The following is a 22,500-nucleotide window of genomic DNA, read 5'->3' on the forward strand; positions in this document are numbered from 1 at the left end:
TGGTGTTGAAGCTGCCATGGCGAACCTATTGAAAGTAGGCCAACAACCGCGGTGACCACGATGCGCCATCTCGCCGCGATTAAATTCACGCCTTGCTGTAATCAGGTGGCTCTAAAGCTGATTGCGTAGGCGCGTTAAGTCAGACTTAGTCTGTGGCGTGCGCAGACACAGCCAGGTGTCGCGTGCCCTGTTTCGCTCGGACATAAGCTCTCGCAGGACCGGGTCGTCGGCCAGCCAGCGACAGTGCGGTGTGAAGACACGCATTCTTGTAACTGGGCAGTAGCGGTGCATCACGGCGTTCCACACAGTCATGGAGTGCCGCAGGCGCGTGCTGACGTCGGTGACGCCATCCACCTGGCTCCGATCAGGTGACAGAAGATTGAGACGGGTGACGCCCCAGCCTGCGCGTTTCCAGGCGCATAAAGCACGCCACTGTGGGTTCCTCCGGACGGCACCCAGATGTGCGCTCACGACAGGCTGATGATCGCTGATGACGTCAGGCAAGATGTCGACCTCATGTGCGGGGTCACGTTGGTTGGTGACGATGTAATCCAGCGCTGATGGAACTGGGTGAAGATGAGTCGGGCCGTCGACCGGCTGCACCATGTTCAGCTCGTTGATGGTGTCGGAGTGGCGACGTATGTGGGACGAGCTCGTGTCCAACGCGTTTAAGTTCACGTCGCCGAAGAGAAAGACAAGCTCGCCTGTGCTGACGGACTCTCGGGACTGATCCTGTAGGCGCCTCAGGCTGGGCCTCACCGAGCTATCAGGTGGATAGAAGATGACGCTTACCGTAGACGTCTGAGCGGCCGTCTTCTGTTTTAGTGATCCTGGCTCGGTCCAGGCCGCTCTGAATTATATGCCTGTCCGTCTGTTTTAGTGATCCTGGCTCGGTCCAGGCCGCTCTGAATTACATGCCTGTCCGTCTGTTTTCCCTGGTTTCTGTGTTGCCTTGTCTTATGCTGTTGTTGGTGCGGTCCCGGTCCCCGTGTGAACAGCAGTCTAGTATGCTCCAGGTTTTTGTCTTACCTTGTCTCATGCCGTTGGTGGTCCGGTCCCGGTCCAAGGGGGTCAGCAGCCCGGTGTGCTCCAAATACGCCCTCACGTGGATGTACGGCACGAAGGCCAACATGTTGGGCTCTCCTCCAGCCCTCGGGATGTCCACCAGGCGGCCCAGGTTCTGACGGTCACGGCAGGTGGTTATTGCACGTCGATAAGTCGGCAAAGCAGCTTCCTTAACTACTGTGGCACCGTAGGAGCATCTCAAAAGACACTGCATCCCAGTGAAAATTTGCAAAAAAATTAAACACAATTAATCATTGGCCTATTTTATACATTTTTACCCTCACCGTGATAGGGGAGTGTGATGCGCCCCCCCCCCCCCCCCAAGGGTACTTGGGCTGCTGACTTTGCAGATCGGCGCACAGTGGACCAGCGACTGTTGTATTAACAAGCCCTGCATCATCAGTAAAGCTCTTAAGCACACAAAGCTGTAACTGTTTGATTTGCCGGACATGCTGTCCCTTTGGCCCGGCCGAGTTCGTCAACAAGAGGCGTAGCTTCGAACAATGAGAAGCGCCGGATGGGGTAGGGATGGGAGATGAACAGTGAAACTAGCTTAGCCTACCCGAAAAATACACGAATGAACGGACTTCCCGTAGATTTGGAAGCTGTGGGCGGTGGGCTAGAGTCCAAGTTTGGGTGAGGGGGTTTAAGTTCCTACCTAGAAAGGAAACTGCATTTCTGAGGTCACGTACTCACCAAGTAACATGAAAGCATTTATCAATGGCGAGATCCTGTTGAGACCAAGCCTCTGCTGTTTTTTTTCTCGCGTGGTTCTGTCTGTGTTAGTTTGGACACAGGAAGGGAACTAGGGGAAGGGAGATACTGACCCTCCTTCACCCTCCCACTATCAATCAGCGCCAGGGAAAAGGCTTATAACGGCGAGGAAGAAGGCGGGAAGAACTGTGCATTCATTCGTTACGTTTGTTTTATTCTCAATGGTCATCTATGAGTGTCATGCATCAAAACTGGATGTACGGATGAGAGGTACAGCTGGGACAAACTCACGTCGTACGAAGGTCCGAGCAGATCGCCCACCACGGAGAAATAAGCCCGCTCAGAATCCGGCACCAGGCCTTCAGGAGCCACCATCGGGATCTGTTCCACGTGAGGCTCAGCTCCTGACACATCGGGAGCAAGTCAGGGTCTTTGCCAGGAGACAAGAGCAAGCTCCTGGGTCTAAGCCACGAGACCCGACCGCATAATGGATTGAGGTCTTTTAAGCGACGATCCGTAACAGGCTCGTCGCATCTGGAGACGATCGTTGTGCAAGTAAAGCATGTGTTACTATTGCAATTGAAAACACAACACGCATTGACGGAGTACTAGTTGCTCAACATTACGCGGGGAAAGATCGTGCTGACTTCATCGCAAACATTTTTGAAAAAGACCCCAAGCGATATACAGGACGTTTTACCCCGAACTGGAGCCCCTCGAAAAATAAAGTTTTTGATAGAGCAGCAGTGGTTTGAAATAACAACGACCAATTACGAAGGCAGTAAATCAGGTAGATAAATAAAGGAATTGTGTCAGCGTCTCCTTAAATTTGGTTTCTGGATATTCCTGGTACCAAGTCGACTCGTCGGGGTTTCCTAGCTTTCCACGGAGAAGCTACTTGCGTACGCATAAGACAAAGCTATGGCATCTTCATCAGTTCTTAGGACTGAGATGCTCCCCGCGTGTATTCGTGGCTTATTGTCCCGACCCTACCAGCCATCACCACACACCGCAACAAGCCATCGACCTCACTCAACACCATGTACCGAAGCACCACAAACACTGTCACATCCACTCGGATGGTACTCCACCGAAGGCTCTGTCGCACAGCAACACGCCGCCATTTAGTTGACGCACACACGCAGAAACGCACGCAAACACGCGCACACGTAAACACGTACGCACGTACGTATGCACGCACGCACGCACGCCTACACACGCGCACGCACGCACGCACGCACTGGGTGAGTTTGATGGACTAAACCAGGACCCGCGTACTTCCGGCTCTGCCACAAGTCATCACTCACCTTCGTCCAGGCACACGAACCGTGACGTTGTCTCCTCCTGCGGGAATCCCTCGGGTTTACCACCAGCGGACGGATGACCGTGTCACTACCGGTCACAGCAGGAGGGTCACGGTGTTTGTACAGCCAATAACATTCCAAACGCAGGGGCGTGGGAGATTCGGAGCACGGACAATGTCAGGGAAAGATCATTTTCTGAGCCAAGACTTTAATGAAACCTTCTCCCGCGCATGCTAAGGTAGTAAGAAAAGGGAGAAGCATGTGCCTCTGCAAGCCTTTTCCCTCCACCCCTTCTCTCTTCTTGCACACAAGGAGTAAAAAATATTTCCAAAGATAGTGCGACTGGTCCGGTCCCAGGGTGTCTTCGCGGCGAGCCGCACGACAGCGGAACTAGCTCGTTGCGGTCGTATCCGATAGATCTGCGGCTTTGGGCGTTCACAGTGAAGTGGACAACAATATTAGGCACGACGTCAGGTGAAATCGGTTTCCGTTACCTGATCGAAGCGAGACAGACACGGCGCCACGGGTTGATGTAAGTACACGTCAGTCTGCGTGCCCATGAGCAACGATGGGCGAAAACAGCGTTTCATCCGTCACAACATAATTTGCAGTTTCTATCGTTACACGTATGTGTGGTCCGTGCGAACGAGAGTGCTTGTGCCTCACATGCGCACTTATGTTCATGAAAATTGCAAACATGTTCACAGGAGCACGTTCGGCAAAAACGTCTACATGATATCACGGGTAAAAGAACAATTCGAATGCACCCCGAATGCACCCTCAGTCACCCCACCCACTCGAGGACACGGGAAAGCAGCATAACGCACGAAACGCACAGATGAAGTTCTGTAACCCTGCCTGTATTATCATGCGGAACTTAATGAGCAGCATAGCCCAAAAATCGGACAGTGACCCCAAAATAGTTGAAATATCCTGCCAAAACACGACAAAATGGGTTATAAGGTGTTCATGGGCTTTAATATGGGCACTTCTACGGGACCTTCATCAGCTATATACTAGACTAATACGGGACCTTCATCAGCAAGTTACTATCTAAATCTAAATCTAGCGCCCAGCATCTGGCTCGGATATGAGCCATGACCAAGACAGTTGCCCGGATAGCGAGTCACAAACGACAAGAATCAATCAATCGTGCGGGCGAGATGTGAGTGAGTCCAGACACGCGGTTCCACGTCTGTGATACCCCTCTCATTCCAGCCGATCAGATGCCCAGATCACAGCGTCTTTCCACTGAAGATGGCATCCGGGTATTGAGCGGACTGCTCTGCCAACATCCGACAGCTTGTGATTCTGCTGGTCCTGACCACTGCGTGATTTACTTCGGTTGGAGTCGCCACGCCACAGACGTCGTGTAGGAAGCTAATGCATTTCATCAACGAATCACGTTACGCTGATGAAGCCCACCGACAGAGCTAAAAGCTATCGAAAACCCACCTGCCGGGGCCGACGGTGTTCGGCTGGTCACAGTTGCCGTCTCGGAGTCTGGCCGTGACGGTGATGTTGACCTCGCCCAGAGAGATGAAGGTCAGCGGGAAGTGGCTGACCTTGGAGCGGCCCGCCGGAACACAGAGGTCAATGCCCGCGGGCGAGACCTCGTCCGCGAGCGAGTAATCCTCCGACGCCGCCAGCTCCAGGTACACCTGCCGGGAACGGGGTACTGTAACGCCTGGTGCAGTGACCTGTAAGTGACAGCTGTTGTGCTGGTGCCACTACAACATCTGCAGCTGGTAATCGGTGTGTACTGCACGTTTTGCGACTGGGCACCGTTGTTGTGCACTGGACGTCTGCTAATGTAGCAGGGTGACGTTCTTAGAGTGCCTAAGCCCTCAGTTGGAGACGTCCGAGAGACGGGTTTTCCTGTATATCGGTCAGTAACTTACGGATGTAGTAGTATTAAGACTACCTGCGATTTTATGAGAATGCCCGTAATTAGCACATAACGCATGTCCCAGATGGCAAGTTGAATGCCATTCACTCGGGTGAAGTTGGGGGGCAACTTGACCCCCTAGATCTCAAACACTAAGAGGGAGAGGCAGAAGAGAGAGAGAGAGAGAGAAGAGAGAGAGAGAGAGAGAGAGATAGAGAGAAGAGAGAGAGAGAGAGAGAGATAGAGAGAGAGAGAGAGAGAGAGAGAGAAGAGAGAGAGAGAGAGAGAGAGAGAGAGAGAGAGAGAAGAGAGAGAGAGAGGAGAGGAGAGAGAGAGAGAGAAGAGAGAGAGAGGAGCGCGAGAGAGAGAGAGAGAGGGAGGGAGCGGGAGAGACGGGGCGGCGGGCTAGAAAGGAGAGAGAGGACGAGAGAGAGGAGAGCGAGAGAGCGCAAATTTCGCAGGGCGCGGAAGGCGAGCCGCGGCGGCTGCGGGTCGCGCGCCGGTTGCGCGCGAGAGAGAGATGATATGCCTGATCTTGACGTCAAATAAGGTCAGACTAGGTTCGAATTCCTGATTGGTTACCAAAGTCAAGCTTCTCGTGGATCTACCAAAGCTGTGGCCTCTAACTTAGCTACCTGTTCTTGGCAAACAGGTCACAGGTATTTTATTCATGTCAGTGACCTTTCTGCCTTTAATAAGCCAATGCGACCAACAAACCATTCTATGTTTCTTTTTTGTCATCTTAATACGCGTCAGTTTACGCTAGGTGGTATGTTCCTGAAAATAAATGTTGACCAGCATCATATTCGGTCAGTGACCTACTCTGGCCTTTAAAAAGTCCATGTGGCATTACTGTTACGGTTCCTGTTAATAATAAATTCGAAATGAGTCGCAGAAACTGTGTCGACAAGCCAGCTGTCCAGTACAAAAAATTAACGTTGGTCTGACCTTCATATATGGGCCTAGGTCAATGGAGCATATTGTTATTTTGAATATAATTGTTTTATTGCCTACAAAGTATCTCGGAGATGAATTGCTTCGTCTAGCACTCTGTTGTTGGATAAGTTTCAAGGGTTTCCTTGAAATAACCTTCGCTGACAGTCACAACCTGAATTGCCATAGGTTAGCGATCATACACGGGGCTTCTCTGCTGTACCAAACGATCCGCTAATCAATGCCCTACCGCCATATTAAGCGTGACGTAGCTACGCCAGGCCGTTCTGAAATAATTCCAGAAAAACCTTCGATGTCAAATTGACCCCACTCAAGCACGTGTTAACCCTCGTCCTGAAAAGTGCTTGCTGCGACCAAGTCCGATGTTTTTGGGATATCTCTCCGGCATGCTGTAAAGCCGCACCCAAATCTTCAGTAGCATAGGACATCCATTGTGTAAGTTTTGACACCAAAATTGTGTTCTCGGCTTTTCTGGTTTCGGGGCAGCGGTAGTTTTCGGAGAACGCTGCGCAGCGACACGACGAGACGGGAGTTGCCGCATTTCCACGTCGAGGGAGTTTCCACATTTCACTTCAAGGGAGTTTCCACATTAAGATGGGGTTTGGACCTGAAAGAGCTGCCTTGAAGACCTCCCGCCGCAGTTCACAGCCCTGCCCCTCTTAGGACCTAACCCCTCTAGGTTAATGATTGGTCTAAACATGACAGCTACTACCAATCGCAAGATCTCGTTAAGGCCCATCCACTTTTTTCTGCTAAGCTCTATCTTCCTTTAGTTGGAAACCCCAAAGGGGTCGCATCAACCCTCTCATCAGGTCCCGTTATGAAAAACGGTCAGTCTGGGAGAAAGTCAAGGCAATCACTCACCATCAGAGCAGATATGACGCTGCCGTGATGTGCGAATGGTACAGCCGTTCCAAAGTGTGAGGAGTATCTTGTGACCCGCTTACCGACAGACTGGAGTCGAGGAAGTTGAAGACGGTGGACGACATGTTCAGGACCTCTCCGCGCTTCACAGAGTACGGCAGCGTGACCTCCGTGAAGAACGGCTTGAAGCCCTTGATGTCTGACTTGTTGGAGACCCCGAACCCGTCCTGGTGGCAACACGATTACGTCATGGCCAAATCATGGAAAATGTACAAACCGCTGTGCTCTCGGCAAAACACACTATAAGAGCTTACTGGTATGCGTGTGCTTCATTTGTAAGGTGTTGCATCGTTATGGTTTCCCTGCCATGGACGGTGTTATGATGTGAGACATTTGCAGCATATGTTTCAGCACCAGCAATCATAACAATGTCAGCTGTTTGGAACAGCAGCGACCGACAAGTATTACGTACATTAATTAATCGTAGGTTTAATCCGAACAACCAAATATTTGAGATTATCCATCAACACTATACACACCAAAAGTGGAAACCACTGCCAAACCTGAGGAATAGAACTCCCCGTCTACCATACGTCGCCTGTAAGTCCCCAGCTAAGTGGGCCAAGAGATTCCCACGTGTCCCGGGTCAAACCTCCGCACCTACCTAGAACCATGAATTCCCCATCTTCTTGGTATGAAAAGCTCCCCACTATCCTGAGATCACAACTCGTTTATTTACCTGAGGATGGGAGCAGATGGCAGAGCCGACCCACGAGGTGATGGTGTCGGGGATATCTTGGGTCAGCACCTTGACGCCCTCCGGGCTGCCGGCATAAATAGGTCGCCTGTGCTACGGTCGGTGAGGTCACCGGAGAGACAATCAACGACAGAGAGAGAGGGAATCCGGAGTGGCGTGCAGACACGCCTTTGCAGTGCAGACAGACACGACAGACACGACTTTGCAGTGCAGACAGACACGACAGACACGACTTTGCAGTGCAGACAGACACGACAGACACGACTTTGCAGTGCAGACGGACACGACAGACACGACTTTGCAGTGCAGACAGACACGACTTTGCAGTGCAGACGGACACGACAGACACGACTTTGCAGTGCAGACGGACACGACAGACACGACTTTGCAGTGCAGACAGACATGACTTTGCAATGCAGACAGACACGACAGACACGACTTTGCAGTGCAGACAGACACGACAGACACGACTTTGCAGTGCAGACAGATACGACAGACACGACTTTGCAGTGCAGACAGACACGACAGACGCGACTTTGCAGTGCAGACAGACACGACAGACACGACTTTGCAGTGCAGACAGACACGACAGACACGACTTTCGGGATGACGATGGAGAGCCTGTGTCGGCGTTCCAAAATTTATACAGCAGGGTGTGCAAACGCAAATATAAGTTCATGCTACCATAGTCCTGGCTCTCCGGCGGTCCCCGCACGCAATTCGTTTACGCTAATCCGTCGCCCTTTGACCCGACCCAGACATCTGACCCACTCAGCCCATTTGTCAAGCCTGAGACGCATAGATACTGGTTTGACAGCCGCCCGGTCCGATGCTGATTAGTCGATTTCGAGCAAAGGAGGGGCCATAGGCAGTAAGCCCAAATCCGGGGTGTTACAGCATGAAAAATATCGACATCTCAAGTGGCCGAGTATTGGAACACTGGCCTGTGTACTCACTGCGCCAACCGAACAGTAGAAAGGGCACAAAGAAAATAGAGGAGGTCCCACGAAGCTCGCAGCAAAATACCGAGTCAGAATCAAGAAAGACTGCTTCAAAGCCGACATGGGGCAATCGTGAAACATGGAGTGAAGCACAGGGAGCAAGCATATCTGACCACCACAGCTACACTTGCTAAGGAACAGCCTGGAGCTTCTGCGGGGCCAGCCCCCCCCCCCCCCCCCCCGCCTTACTCTCCCCAGCTGCGCGCACCGCACTTCTCTGACTCGTGCCTCACCCGATCGTCTCGATGGAGAAGAGGAAGGCCTCCAAGAAGGAGTCGCGGACCTGGTCCCCGATCGGAGCGGGTTCGCCTGAACTGGGGGGCCCTGGAGCTCCGGCTTTAGCCGACTGCGCGCCGCCGGCCTGCCCCCGTGGCCCTTCGAAGCGGTTGGCAAAGATCGGCCTGGCACCGGCGCCCGGTGACGCCTGAGTGGTGACGGCAAAGTTAGCAACGGAAGACGCAGGCCCCAGCTGCGTAGGTAAGCATGAGTCGCACATCACAGAATGGTAAATATTCGCACAACCGAGTTCAGACGACAGCTTCACCACCATAGCTCTCTCGGAGGCAACGTGACTCACTCACAGCCTCTAAATGTGACTTGCATGTTCATAGATGAGACTGACTTACCAATCCTTGACCAGCAATTCTGGGAGGGGAATCAAGCAGATAATCTATGTCCTCCTCCGGTATTTCCTGGGCCTGCACGCGTTTGTAGCAGGGCCTTGTCTCCAGTGCGAGATTGGTCATCACCAGAAAGCCCGTCTCCTGGGGGTGGTAAGAGTGCGATAGAGTACTGCCTGTCGATGAGCGACTTCGTTGCAGGAGATGAACGTCTGGCTAGCTAATAATTTACATGTCTTTGATCATGCACGGCACACGCGTTGGCATGAAATACTCACGTGCTTTGTTTTGTGGCCTGTATGAATAAGCTGCTAAATAATAGCGATAAGATGCAAACATTCTTCTAGGCGCACCCACAACAGCAGCATTTGAAGCGACCTGATACCTGTTTTCACAGCCGGCTAACGTTTCGCGACAACATTCCCCGTGACGAAAATGTGATGCTGCCCATCACAGCCTAGGCGGCGGCAGCCAAGAGTACAGCGGCTCGCCAAACTGCGGGATATGTCCCACCTGGCTGCGTGACATGCGAGATTGACACTTCATGTGCACACTATTTAGGCACGAGGTGAGCAGGGACATCACAAAAGGCCCCACATAGCCGGAGACAGCTCGGGATAGGGTGGACATTCTACTGGCCTGACGTCACGGTTCAAACCTGTTCGGCCTGCTAAGATATTAGCCCATAGACCGTTTTTCTACTGGAGTTGGCGCGCAAAGCTGTCTGGATAGCAGTTTATAATTTTGCCGTTAGAATGTTGGTGTCCTGTTGAAAGCTTGATGAGTTGCTTAGATTGTTTAATCGTTAATGTTTAATAACCACCCGCGAGACGATAAAGCAAAACAGGAAAATACCCCTTTCGGTAACCATTTTTGGTAAGACACGCTCAGGCTGAAATCGAGGGAGGTATGGATCCTACGCCCCTTTTAAAGCTCAAAGTAATCTACAGAGCTCATAAACACACAGACAGGAAAATAAGCGAATTTATTCTTATAAAAAGTCGGCGACCAAATCTTACCATACCGGGCTCATCCTGGCCGATTATGTGCACGCGATATGTGTCTTTATGTGTGATGTGCGCTAGCTTAAAATCGTTGGCATGTGTAGGTGATGCCTGACGCGTGATGTGCGATGCCTGTTCCATTGAAAACGCTTGCATGCATGATTGATGCACGATGTGTGATATCTCTTTACTTCAGCTTGCTTGCATGTTTGAAAAAAACGTCATACGTGATGCCTGTTCGCTTGAATTCGTTTGCATATACACGTATTTCTGCGTATTCTAATTCGTAGATATGCACTGTAACGTGGCAATGGCTGACAATCGGTCTTAGTTTAGTCCCCTGAATGTTGGTGTCCTGTAAAAGCTGTGGCTCTCTGTTTTAAAAAACCTGAAAAATTGAGTAGGATCATCGGCAGGCAATTCTGAATTTACTTCTGCTATTGCTTCGATAAGGGCATGTTGCCGAAATATCAACCAATCTGCCTCTCCTGGTTTTCTCCGAGGAATAAGGCTATTATTACTGTCTTATATATCTGAATAATGTTCCTTGCGACAACACTTAGCAAGTTAAGTAATGCCCAAAGCGGTTACTTTACAAACACTGAGTTTAAAACGCAGCCGTCCTACCAGTTCCTCCCACTAGACGGCTTCTGCTTCTTGTCGTGTTTCACTCGCGAGACACCACATTACCATCCTATTTCTGCTCGCTGTGGAACTCTTGCGTCATTGCAGCTCGATGCAAGTGGGTTGAAACAAGGCGCTAGCTAGCGTCTTGAACGCTCTGTTCAGGAACCTGTGGTCGTTGTACAGAACAGGTCACCCAGCCGATCGTCATTTTGTTAGAGGATTACCATAACCTTCTAAAAGTGTTCATGGGGGTTTGTGCAGCCAAACAAGTTGAAAGGAATGCTCTAGTCACTGACCACTTGTGGAGTTGGCGGGGGTTCTTAGGAGGAGAGGATGTTGGCCTCATGCAAGCAGCACCCCATCTTTTCACTGTTCTGAAACTCTGTGAAGCACCTCAAGACATCGCTTACGTTTGAGCTGGATCCCATATCCTCGTGATACTGGTTCACAGCCGTGCGGACCTCGGCCGGTGAGCCTAGGAAGCCTCCTTCACCTCCTTCGCCACTGGACCCCCTTTTTGTGGAATCGGCAAGCCTCTCCGTCGACGAGCAGGCCGGGGCGGGGCATACATTTATGCTCTTTGAGAACCGGATATCTGACCAGGACCGGATATCTTTTTATCGGGTATCTGAACAGGACCGAATATAATTTCATCGGATATCTGCACAGGACCGGATAGCTTTTCACCGAATATCTGACCAGGACCGGACATATTTTCATTGCATATCTGGCCAAGACCGGATATCTTACCGGGACCGGATCTTTTTATCGGATATCTGGCCAGGTGTCTGATAGCGTCTGATAGCCTGCTCGGTCCCAGAAATCATACCCAGTATCTCAGAGTACTCTGCCATCACCAGTCATGTAGAGTTGCACACCACCTTCGTCAGAAGTGGCATCAGCCCAGTATCTCCCCCAAAATCGAAAACATGCCCAACATCACCACGAGCATTAGAGCACCACTTTGTGTCGTCGTCAGTTGTGCGGCTCCTGTTATGTGTCGTATCGACCGCGTCACACAGTGACTTTGATACGTTTAGAACTGTAGCTGTGATTTCACTACAGCCAAAGACCAGACACGGATCATCCAAACGGACCATCCCTCCATCCATGTGCTTATTTTAACCCTTCACAATAGCATAGTGACTTTCTTTAAGCCTTGATCAATGTGATGCGTAATTCAAAAAAGGAATGCTGGACCGGTAAAACGAAATGGAACTACAAAATTAAAGACTTTGCTCCCTTCACAGCTGAGCCTAGATGTGTTAGGTTTCCTTTTCCTCCACTTGTCTAGTGGAAGACAGATTCTACATCAGCTTCAAACACGACCAAGACGGTTTGAAGTCTGGTAACTGACGCTGCAGCAAACCGTGCTGAGACTAGCCAGAGCTCTTAATGGCAGAGCCATTAAGATAAACCATAACCATAATGAGTCACCATAATCATTCACAGTGATAACCGTTTGTTCGGATTCACCCATCACGTCACCATAACCGCAATGTCATGTACCATCAAACATTTTATCAATATCAGCAGCTGATCACTCACGTCGAACGACTCCAGCGCATCGAGCCGGTCGGTCCTGAAGTGGTCGTCGCCCAAGCTCACTCTAAAACGTGAGAAGGTGATGTCGTCCTGTCCCTGCTCTTCATCCCAGGCACCGCTCCTGGCGGTGGCGCCCAAAACAAAGTCAAAGTTACGGGGGTCACACAGCTCCACCGACGGTGCAGCCACGCGGAAACAGGGCATGATCTGCAGTCCAAAGGTAAAACCCCATATGTTAATTTCTGGCTATTTTGCGTTTTTAAGTCATCTGATTCTCTTCTCATGCTGAATTCTGATATTTAAACCAAAAGTTTAAATTTGCACAAGCGTTTAGCTAAAAGAACTGGCTAAAAGCTTGTGAAAATTTGGACTAATTTGGACTGAATTTGGACTAATGGTTTTGATCACCGAATTCAGCATCAGTAGACGAATCAGCTGACATAAAAAAACGCAAACCGGCCAGAAAATTAACATATGGGTTTTGCCTTTGGACGGCAGAGATGTGCTGAGGTTTGGGGGTGATGATGTGGATTGGGGTGAAATGATGCACTTCATTGCGTTGAGGGTTACGTTAATTGGTTCGGATATCCCCCCATCTTGGCTGGTCTTGTCATACCTCCCTCACACCCGGAGATTGAAAGAAAACTAATGGGTTTTCTGGGCATGCATACTATGCCATTGGAGGCAAAACGGCTCTCTTGCTGACGCGCTTCTAAACAGCTGTCCCTCGAAACATGCTGAGAATCCTTAAACGCTTCGTGCTGTCAAGTCAGCTTAAGGGTGGCGACTGACAGACATCTTGGAGAAGACTTGTTGAGACTGGCATGCACGTGAACTGTATCAGTATCTTCATTAATATCTTGTTATTTCTCCAAATCACCGTCGGGTGCTTTGAAGAGACGATAAGGCGGGCATGGAGAGATCGGGGAGACGCGTTACGTGTACTGCGAAACTACGCTTCCAGAGACCACGTTACGCTACGAGATCCTACAAGCGTTGGAGAGACTAAGACCACCAAGGCCGTAGGTGATGAACGAGTAACGAGCCGCCATGAAGAAGTCCACTAATGACGCAAGCGTTATCATATTTCCAGCTGACACAGACATGGGCAAAGCTGACACAGACAATGCTACGGTAGAACAGAGGTATGCACAAGAGGAGTATACGCGCAAGCTAACAAGCTTATTGAATGATAAACAAACAGCAAACGGAGGAAACAGTCCTGACCAAGCTCCTAAAAAAAAAACAAGGACTACAGCAAACCTGAGAAATGATGAAAACAGACATCTGAATCAGCATTGCCGCAAACCGCTACACATTTACGAACTGCGATAGGTGCACATGTACACTGTTACTCCGCAAGTCATCGTCAGCTGCCGGTTCAGCTTTCCAGATGTTGATCCAATTCCTGGCCAACGTCATCAGCGAAGTGGAAAGTCACCACTTCACATGAAGAAATCATCTCTACTTGGTCTGCTCGGTAGAGGACGTGCGCCAATCACTTGACACACAGATGGTTAGCTTTGACTTGGTGAGCCTGCTCACCAACGTACGGACACATCAAGCTCTAACCGTTACGCGGAACAAGTTGGAAAGGACCAAAGTCTAATGGGCGGAATACGCCCCGGGCAGTATCAACCTCATATCCTGTGTCACCAAACTCACGTTCAAGCTCACACTCTGTGTCAGCAAATTTACGTTCAAGCTAGGCCAGCAATGCTTCTACCAAGGTGAGTATGTGACCTCGAGAGAATTCTGCCTCCGGTGAATGCTTCCGATACATGACGATGGAAAATGCACCGTTCAAACCATCAGTGTGGGTGCCATACGTTCGCGAGACATTCATCTCCTGGCAACACCAGGAAGACGCAGCGTCATTCGTCGACCGCATCAGGAGCTGGGAGCCATTCATTCAGTCCACTATGGGACGCGAGTGCAACATACTAACGTGTCTAGACGTTCACGTTAAGAGAACAGACAACAGCTTCAACACATCGGTATACAACCAGGTTTCCTGGTATACCTCGGTGTGCCGGGAGGCCGCAGCAAGATGCCCTTTGTTTAAACTTCCGGTCATACCACCAGGACACGGTCAAAACAGACATCGTGGATATCTCCAACGTCGCGTAAATATCATTAGCGACGATAACGCAACACAAGGGAATTGAACCGCCTAATTGAGACCCTGTGCAATAAAGGCTATCCCAAAAAGTTACATGGATCAGAAGCCCAAAGAGGATGTTCAAAATAGAAGGGAGCCAACATAAACATGGACAGTAACATGCCCGTTACTTGACAAGGCGTTGTCAGAGAACACCAGATAACTCTACGAACGATAAAATATCTGCATGGAGTTCAGAAGCAGCTCAACACTCCAAAGAACATTTACCAAAGAAGCCACACCGCGGACATGCTAGAAACACAGCAAGAGTTGCACATACCACATACCACGTAGTTGCGGTTTGTCTTACAAATGAGAAACGATCCGCCCCCTGTCGGTCGGAGTGAGGTACAAAAGGACAGCCATAGGAGGTGAGAATGTGAGGTCTGGTATGGCAGAGTGTGCATGGAACCAATCTGATCACCGATCCGCACGAGATGACATAGCTATCAGCGACGGAAAACAACACTGGGAAGCCAAGAAGATCGGGAAGTCAGAACACATGACGTTGGCTAACATCCAATCAGTAAACCAAGCGTAAGCATCAGCCAAATATGGCTTTCATTTACGTGAAAAAGTCCCCAGCTGTCCAGAAAAGGAATCAAGGAAAGTTCTTACTCTGCTTTTTTACATTGAAACCTTGCTCTCCCCGGTTAGTCCGGTGGGGCATTGTTGAACACGTAACTAAAGACACGGATCGAATCCCAGCATGTGTAAGGAGAAACTTAGAGTCAGAGCCCGTGACTGGGCAAAAGACCAGTACCGTCCAGTCCATTTTAGGACTCGAGCAGTACCTGACAACTGACGGATAACTGACAGGTCGAAAAATGTGCACATATTAACACACCAGACGAGTGCGATACTTCGATCGCTTTTCTGTCAGTCATGGCACAACTTTGTTTAAATCATTACATTCAGCTGTATCACGTAGTCACTATATTTCTCGAAAGCTTGCGTTTAACTGCAATATATCTGCAATTAGTTATTGGCTTTCTTACCAGATTGTGCAGGCGGTATCTAATAACCAATGTCATTGAATAGCCGGATGTCAGCAGTTGATCCATGGAACGGAATTTATTACGATTATTTAAACGTAATTGGAAGACGCCAGCACTGACCAAAAGTCGTAGCGTTTCAACCTTGCGAAGACGTGACGTTTCCGAATGTGTTACTTTAATTGCATGGTAACGTAAGGGCGGTGATCAACGCCCAAGAAGCGCCAAAGCCGCCTCTAAAGATGAAACGTGAGGTGAGAAGTTGCCATATGACTGTCTTTCTTACGTCAACCTGCTACAGCATGATCTCCCGACACAGCTCCGTGCCCTAGGCTGCGCCTGCCGTACGGACGGTCCGGCGGGGTCGGCATGCGGAGCACCCTTCCACATCTCAAGGCAGACGTACCGTTCCAGGGTGCTAACCAGGCTTCTCTGCAGGTTCAGGCAGTAGTCCCTTGTGGTTACCTGAAACAACCACAAACCAATGTCGTCGGCGCGCCGCGATATCATGCAACACCAGGCAAGAAAGTCCAGTCCACTCGATCACTGCAGTTCCCGACGTCAGTTACTGATATATTCCATGGTGCAACGATAGCGTCTCCACATCATCAGAGCCCATATATTCAATTTGGATCGCTCGGGTTTACGGGAAGAGATGAGTGACACAAGCACGTATATATTTCAAGGCGATGTTTTGCGGTCACGCTCAAGACTGGGCACTTTTGCTCCATCGCAAAAGTACACATTATCAAGGGAGGCCGAATGGTGATGAGCATCGATAGTGTTTTAATCCGTTCTTTGCTATTAGCGACATGGAGCAGTCAACACTGAAGTCCATGTGCACCACTCCGACGAAAGCGACAGTGCCGACCACGTTCCCTCCCCGCTCGGCAGATGACCTGGACGGGAGTGTGATAGCCCCGCGAGATGAATTGCCTCAACTGGCTGAACACGCCCTCCACGGTGATTTGGTTACCGGTGCCTAGCAGCTCTGTGCTCCGGTCCACGGCGCCTGCAGACGGGAGCACACTGTCAGTCGTGCTCGGTCGACGGGAAAACATCCGTCAGCGCTCGATCGGCGGAAGCACACCATCAGTCGTGCTACATCGTGCTCCGACGCGGTACACGGCAGATGAGCACAACGGGAAAATGCTGAGTGCAGCAGATGTGGTGGAATGGTCTGGATGAGCAGCTTTGTGTGAAGGCGTCGGTATAACGTAATTTTAGAATGAAGCTGGTGTGACCTCTTGTCTAACTTCCATATCGGTCCTTCGACCCATGCACCCGCGTGTGAGAAACGAATGTTTTAGGAACACTGCAACACGGCGTGTGCGGACAGGTAATCATAGCCCCGATAGCATGATAGAAACACTTTATATATATATATATATATATAGGATTCCGCTCACGCTAAGACATCTTTACTCGGTCGTTTTCCAACAACCAATGACAATCGGATTACTTAAGGGGTTGACAGCGCCAACAAATATATCAGAGCTTGCATGGTATAGTTTACAGACGTTGTGCGTTGCTGAAAGCAACAAGCCACATCGCGAGAGTCAGTGGCTGTCTACTGAAGTTGCTTGCAAACATCTAGGGATTGCGCTATGTTTCTCAGTCAGTCTTGGAGGCCAGTGCCATATGGCGAACACTCGGCACATACTACCGCTGAAGAGATGGGAAGAAACAACCGGCGGTGAAAAAGCTTCCGATCTACCGGGCATCATCGAGGACAAAAAAAACTGACCCTTTTTAAGTGAGTTGGCGGCAAAATTGCGAAAATTAAAACGAACTTCAACAGACCAGACCATGTTACAACAGACCTTACCAGCTCGACGAAACTCAAAGCTATTGTATCGGTCTGTACTCGATAGCGCTTGCAGCGTGAGCATGTGTAGTGCAGGTATCAAAACGTTGATGTTTTCGCTATATGTGCAAGTTGAGCCATAAGATGCTGCCAAACATAATAGCTTTATTCAGAAAAGTAATAGTAGGTGACAGAAACACATTACAAACTACGTCACATCAGTGCAAACGTCAACGATCAGTGATAACACGATGCTTTTCCAAGACCCCTCAGATCAGTGTTTTTCACAGATTTTTCGGCCAAGATTCATTTCACTTACTAAACAGCATAAAACACCAAATAACTAGGCTTGTTACTAGTTGTGAGGGTCGTGACTGGCAACAGCATCTTGCGACGAACGTTATCGCGACAGATGGGATTTGGTAGCAGCGTTTTAAAGCGTCGTGCCATTTGGAACAGATAGGCTCGAGTGCTGGGGTAACGCGTCAGGTTTGGTGCAAGGCGGTGGGCTTTTGTTGGTTGTGTTCATGTCGTGAGGAGCTGACTGACAGAAAAACATCGCTAATCGTCAGTTTTGTACGTAACAGATTAAAAAACGCCCTGCCGATTTGAGAGGATTGTTGTTTGTGGATACTTGAGCTGTAGCTTCATAGGTAAAGGGAGGAAGCTGGAGCAACACGTGTCAGATATTTATTTTGGGCTTCCTGCTGCTGAAAGGAGCAGCAGCTTTGAGGTGAGGGGCTGAGCATCACTGGTGTAGGCCTCTCACACTGCCTGTTGCCCCTTTGACATCGTACTGATCGGTGGACAGGCGCGAAATAAAACGTTTTTAATTGTCATCATATTGCATATAAAGATAAATGCAGGTGCTGGAGGTGTTCAAGACTGTCGTGTGCATCTATTGATGCCATTATTGCACGGGTTTTGCTCTAAATAATCGGGATAATGTTAGGAAATGCGAGTTCTGCATCGGCAACAATTATGCAACGATAGCGAAGGCCGCCAACGTTCCGAGCTGATTATACGATGACGTCACAAACATAGGAAACATTTGCCCTTTTGTCTTTTATCTTTGTTTTTGTAGTTTATTGCATGTAGGTATATTGCCACGGTTTCTGAAAGATTTGGCTACAGGTGACGATTTAGGGCGGTCCAAAATTTTGTCGGTGACGGAAATTATTTTTCACCCCTGGAGACAAAATTGGTCATCATGCGTCAGGCGGGGCGATCCAAAACAATATATTCATCACGGAGTGAACAGCGCAACACGCAGCTCCACTGGGCAACAGCTGGCTGCCCGCCAGCAGGACCTGCGGACATTTCTGCCTCGTGCACGCCTGACACAGCTGATACTGGCGAGAGGTCGGCGACCGACACGACCAAGCACGACAACACGTGGCACGCGGGAGGGGTACTCACTGACGCCACACACGGAGTTTGGCGAGGCGCTGACAGTGAAGGAGGCGGACTCCCCGGGCCGGGCCGTCTCCTTATCCCAGCTGACATCCACCTGACAACAGCAGGATGTAAGTGCCCGTATAGACCACACGGTGGCTTTGAATAGAGATGCCCGGGTTCAACTCCCTCCGCGGTCCGCAGTTTAGCTTCATTGGTACTCCACTAGAAGCGCTGAAGGCTGTCGACTAAGTAATGCATCGAAATAAATAAACAATTAAACCAAGAACAGCCTCCAACAACGGCAGAAGCGATCGATGGCGTTTTATTAAACTTTTAGAGTCACATTGTTCGTGACTTAAGGTGAAATTTGGGCTATCACGTGCCTTTTCCCGGGCTGGATCCAAGGACATCTTGATGACCGAAGCACAGTCGCATGGACGTGTGGGACACCATGACGAGACGCACATGTCACCCACCATAACTGTCGTTTACAAGACTTGAGTTCATCTCATCTGTAGACATTTGGAACTACTGAAGCTTCGACCTGCAGGTGGTGGCATTAAAGTTATGCGAAGTTATAAGCCTCGTTGCTCAACCCTTTCAGAAGACTGGAGTGTTGGAATATAGCCAGCCCTTCGACACAATTATTGCATCTCATATTTCGCTCGTTTTCAGTGAACCTGCATCAGCACGCTGTCGCACCTGGTTGTTGAAGCACTGCTCCACCTTGAGGACGACCGCGTCGCTCACCACCTCGCCCGAGTCCAGCACGAAGAACACCAGCAGCTTGAACTGCGGGCTCATGGCCGGCGTCATCGATAGTGTCAGGCTCGAGCTGGACACCCGGCCTGATCGCAGGATCTCGCTGCGCGACATCACCTGCCCAACACGGGGGTGGTGAAGATGACGTCGCGTAACCACGGTCCCTGACTCGTTTTAAGCAAGTTACACAGGAAGTGCGTACACTTCAAGGCATTGTCACTTGCGTAACGTATGCAACAAGACTGTGGGAAGATTATGACTGGGTATTAGGCTATTGGGCATGGGAACTGGTTTCTGCGTCAGCGAAGGCAGTCTTATAGGGGAAGTCCCCTTATTTAAGACGTTTCGTGTTTGAGAGGCTTTTTGCTCGGTGCATCGTAACGAATGCCCATGACGTCAGGGTCGTACCTGGTACACCATTGGCGGCACGTCCTTCTCCAGTGACGTCAGCAGCTGGACGGTGATGTTGCCCCGGCATGGCAGCTCGTCGGGCAGCAGGTGGACGTCAATGGTGAGGTAGGAGTTGGAGGGGGAGAAAAAGGTCACGAGTTTCCGGCGCAGGCTTCTGCCACCGTACCCTGAGGTCAGCTGGCGGACGCACCACGCGCCATTGTTACCACTCACTGTTCCGTGACGTCACGCGCACTGCGTCCCGGTTAAGCTAAGTCGTGACGCGTAGCTAACGGGCATCATCAAAGAGAAATGGAAGTTACCCTACGGGCCCTGGCATCATCACACCAACGCTGGCGTCATACTTCTAGCTACGACAGTATGCAACAAACCCGACGTCACTGAAAATAATACAAAACCTACCTTTATACCTAATCTTACATACTTATCCAGACGTCCATACAATGGCTCTGACGTCACCACATTGACTCGGACGGAAACATTGACTTTGACATCGCCACACTGAATCGGACGGAAACATTGACTTTGACATCACCACACTGACTCTGACACCACCACAGTGGTTTTGACGTCAACAAAATACCATCAGCCCGCCTGCGAACGGTCACACACAGACCTCGAACACCATCAGACTAACCATGGCACCGTCACACCGATAACGCGAACACCTTGACATCCCAACGCTGACTATGATCACACACTGGCGGCAACATACAGCGCCCTTGACAATTCATTCGTACCGTGACGTCACCATGGTGATTCTGACGTCAGCGTGCTGACGCTGACGTACCACACCAGCTGGCGGTCTCCAGATCGACCCTGGGGCCACTCACTGTCACCGACTTCACACAATGTATCGGACATCACCAGCCTAATCCTGTTGTTCGGTCATCCCCTCTCTGACCTCTCCTACTTGACGTGGACATTGCAGGAGCGACCATGTCGTCACCGCGATAGGCTTGATGCTGACGTCACCACTCTGACGTCACCACTCTAACGCGCCGTGACAAAACCATGAACCCCCGCAGCAACGCACTGACCCTGATGGAAGCCACCGGTCATGACGTCATGAAGCTGCTTCCGGCCCTAACAGACTGGTTCTGACATCACACACGCGCCATGACACCATCACAAGCATGTCACTCTAGTGACGCTAACATGGCACCCCAAAGTCACGTACTGACCGTGACATATCATGCCGACCGTGACGTCCCACGGTGACATGAGACAGCCACGATGGGTATGACGTCACACTTGACTGACCCTGACGTCGACACTGTCCACGATCGGTGCTTGAGGCGGGATGAAGTAGACGACGCGGCCCTGGCTGTCGGCGGTGAAGAAGCGGCACTGTTCGGCCGTCGAGAGCCGCTCCGGATCCTCCGTCTCCCAGATCAGCGGCGTGTAGCCGAACTCGGCCTGCACGCGCTCCGAGTGCTGCTCGGCAGGGCAGGTCAGGCCCAGTCAGGTCTTGGCAAGGTGGGTCAATTCAGTTCACGTCATGTTGGGCCAAGTCAAGTTAGTTCAGGTAAGGGCAGGGCGTGTCAAGCAAGAACAGCGAGTGCACAGCAGCATCGTGACACATCGAAACGCAGACCAGAACAGAGCAGGACAGGACAGTGTGTGAAAGAGGGCAAGATGGGGTTGAGCCGCGTCAGGGTCCTAAGCAGGTCAGGTCAAATCAGGCACACTAGGACGCGTCAGGGTCGGGGGGGGGGGAGTGCAGGGCAGAAAACACCAAGGAAGGTAAAGGATGAAGTGCAGGCCAGGTCTGGCCGAGGCTGAGTAAGGCAACGGAGGGAATTTCGGAGTAGGGCAGGACAAAGCCGAGTTGGTTGCGAGCAGAACACGGCGTGGTGGTGTAGGTCAGGGCAAGATAATACAACTGGCGAGCGTAGGTGAGGAGGACATGAGGTGCTGTCAGGGACATGCAGAGCAGCTGACTAAGACAGATGTAATAAGGTCAATGTAGACTGGGTCAGGTCACATCAGCTTAGGGAAGGACAGTGAAGGGTGGGTCTGGGATGTTTAAATCAGTCTAATCAGTCGGCATCTGAACTGAAGAGCTCCCACAGTCATGTGTATCTAAATTGCAACTGAGAGCGCTGGGGAGAAAAGCATCATTTGACAGCATGCATCGTCTACCGCAATAAAAGGCAAAACAACACCTCCGTATCCTCAACAGGCACACAGCACTTTTTCGAGCGGCCACACCTTTTTATAGGCGTCAAACAGGTCATCGTCTGGGGTCTTCGTGGGGTCCTCCCCGCTCGGTCTGAAATGGAATGTCATGTAGCGTGAAACACACGGACAATGTCCTATATATCTGCGTGAGGATGTTCGGTGTTTGGTTCCGTGGAAAAAGAGGTGAAGCACATCATGAATGGCCATGTTGAAGCGGCCCGACCCCTTGGTGCCGTGCCATGGTCCGTGCTTCCATGCCATAGTTTCGTTCTCCTGTCCATGGCCCGCGGACCCGTGGTCCCATGTCATCGTTCTATGTGTACCATGGTCCCGTGGTCCCGTACCATGGTCCCGTGGGCCCGTGCCATAGTCCTGGCGGTCCCGTGCCATGTTCCCGTGTAATGGTTACATGTTCCTGTGCCATAGCCTCATGGTCCCG

At 50.6% G+C, this 22,500-nt stretch overlaps 1 protein-coding gene across 2 annotated transcripts in view; it reads right to left on the reverse strand.

Moving 5' to 3' along the window:
- The window catches only part of LOC119104210 (alpha-1-macroglobulin), a 100,688-nt gene that overhangs the window by 54,091 nt on the left and 24,097 nt on the right, over nt 1-22,500 (reverse strand). For both annotated transcript variants that reach the window (XM_037227878.1, XM_037227876.1), the window contains 2 exons: nt 22,092-22,152; nt 21,141-21,314 (listed from right to left, as the gene is read on the reverse strand). In XM_037227878.1, the coding sequence (XP_037083773.1) occupies nt 21,141-21,314; nt 22,092-22,152 (235 nt within the window). The remainder of the gene's footprint in view (nt 1-21,140; nt 21,315-22,091; nt 22,153-22,500) is intronic.

The sequence above is a fragment of the Pollicipes pollicipes genome, unplaced genomic scaffold, assembly GCF_011947565.3.
Source record: "Pollicipes pollicipes isolate AB1234 unplaced genomic scaffold, Ppol_2.1 Scaffold_6052;HRSCAF=7182_pilon_pilon_pilon, whole genome shotgun sequence".
Classification (NCBI taxonomy): domain Eukaryota; kingdom Metazoa; phylum Arthropoda; class Thecostraca; order Pollicipedomorpha; family Pollicipedidae; genus Pollicipes; species Pollicipes pollicipes.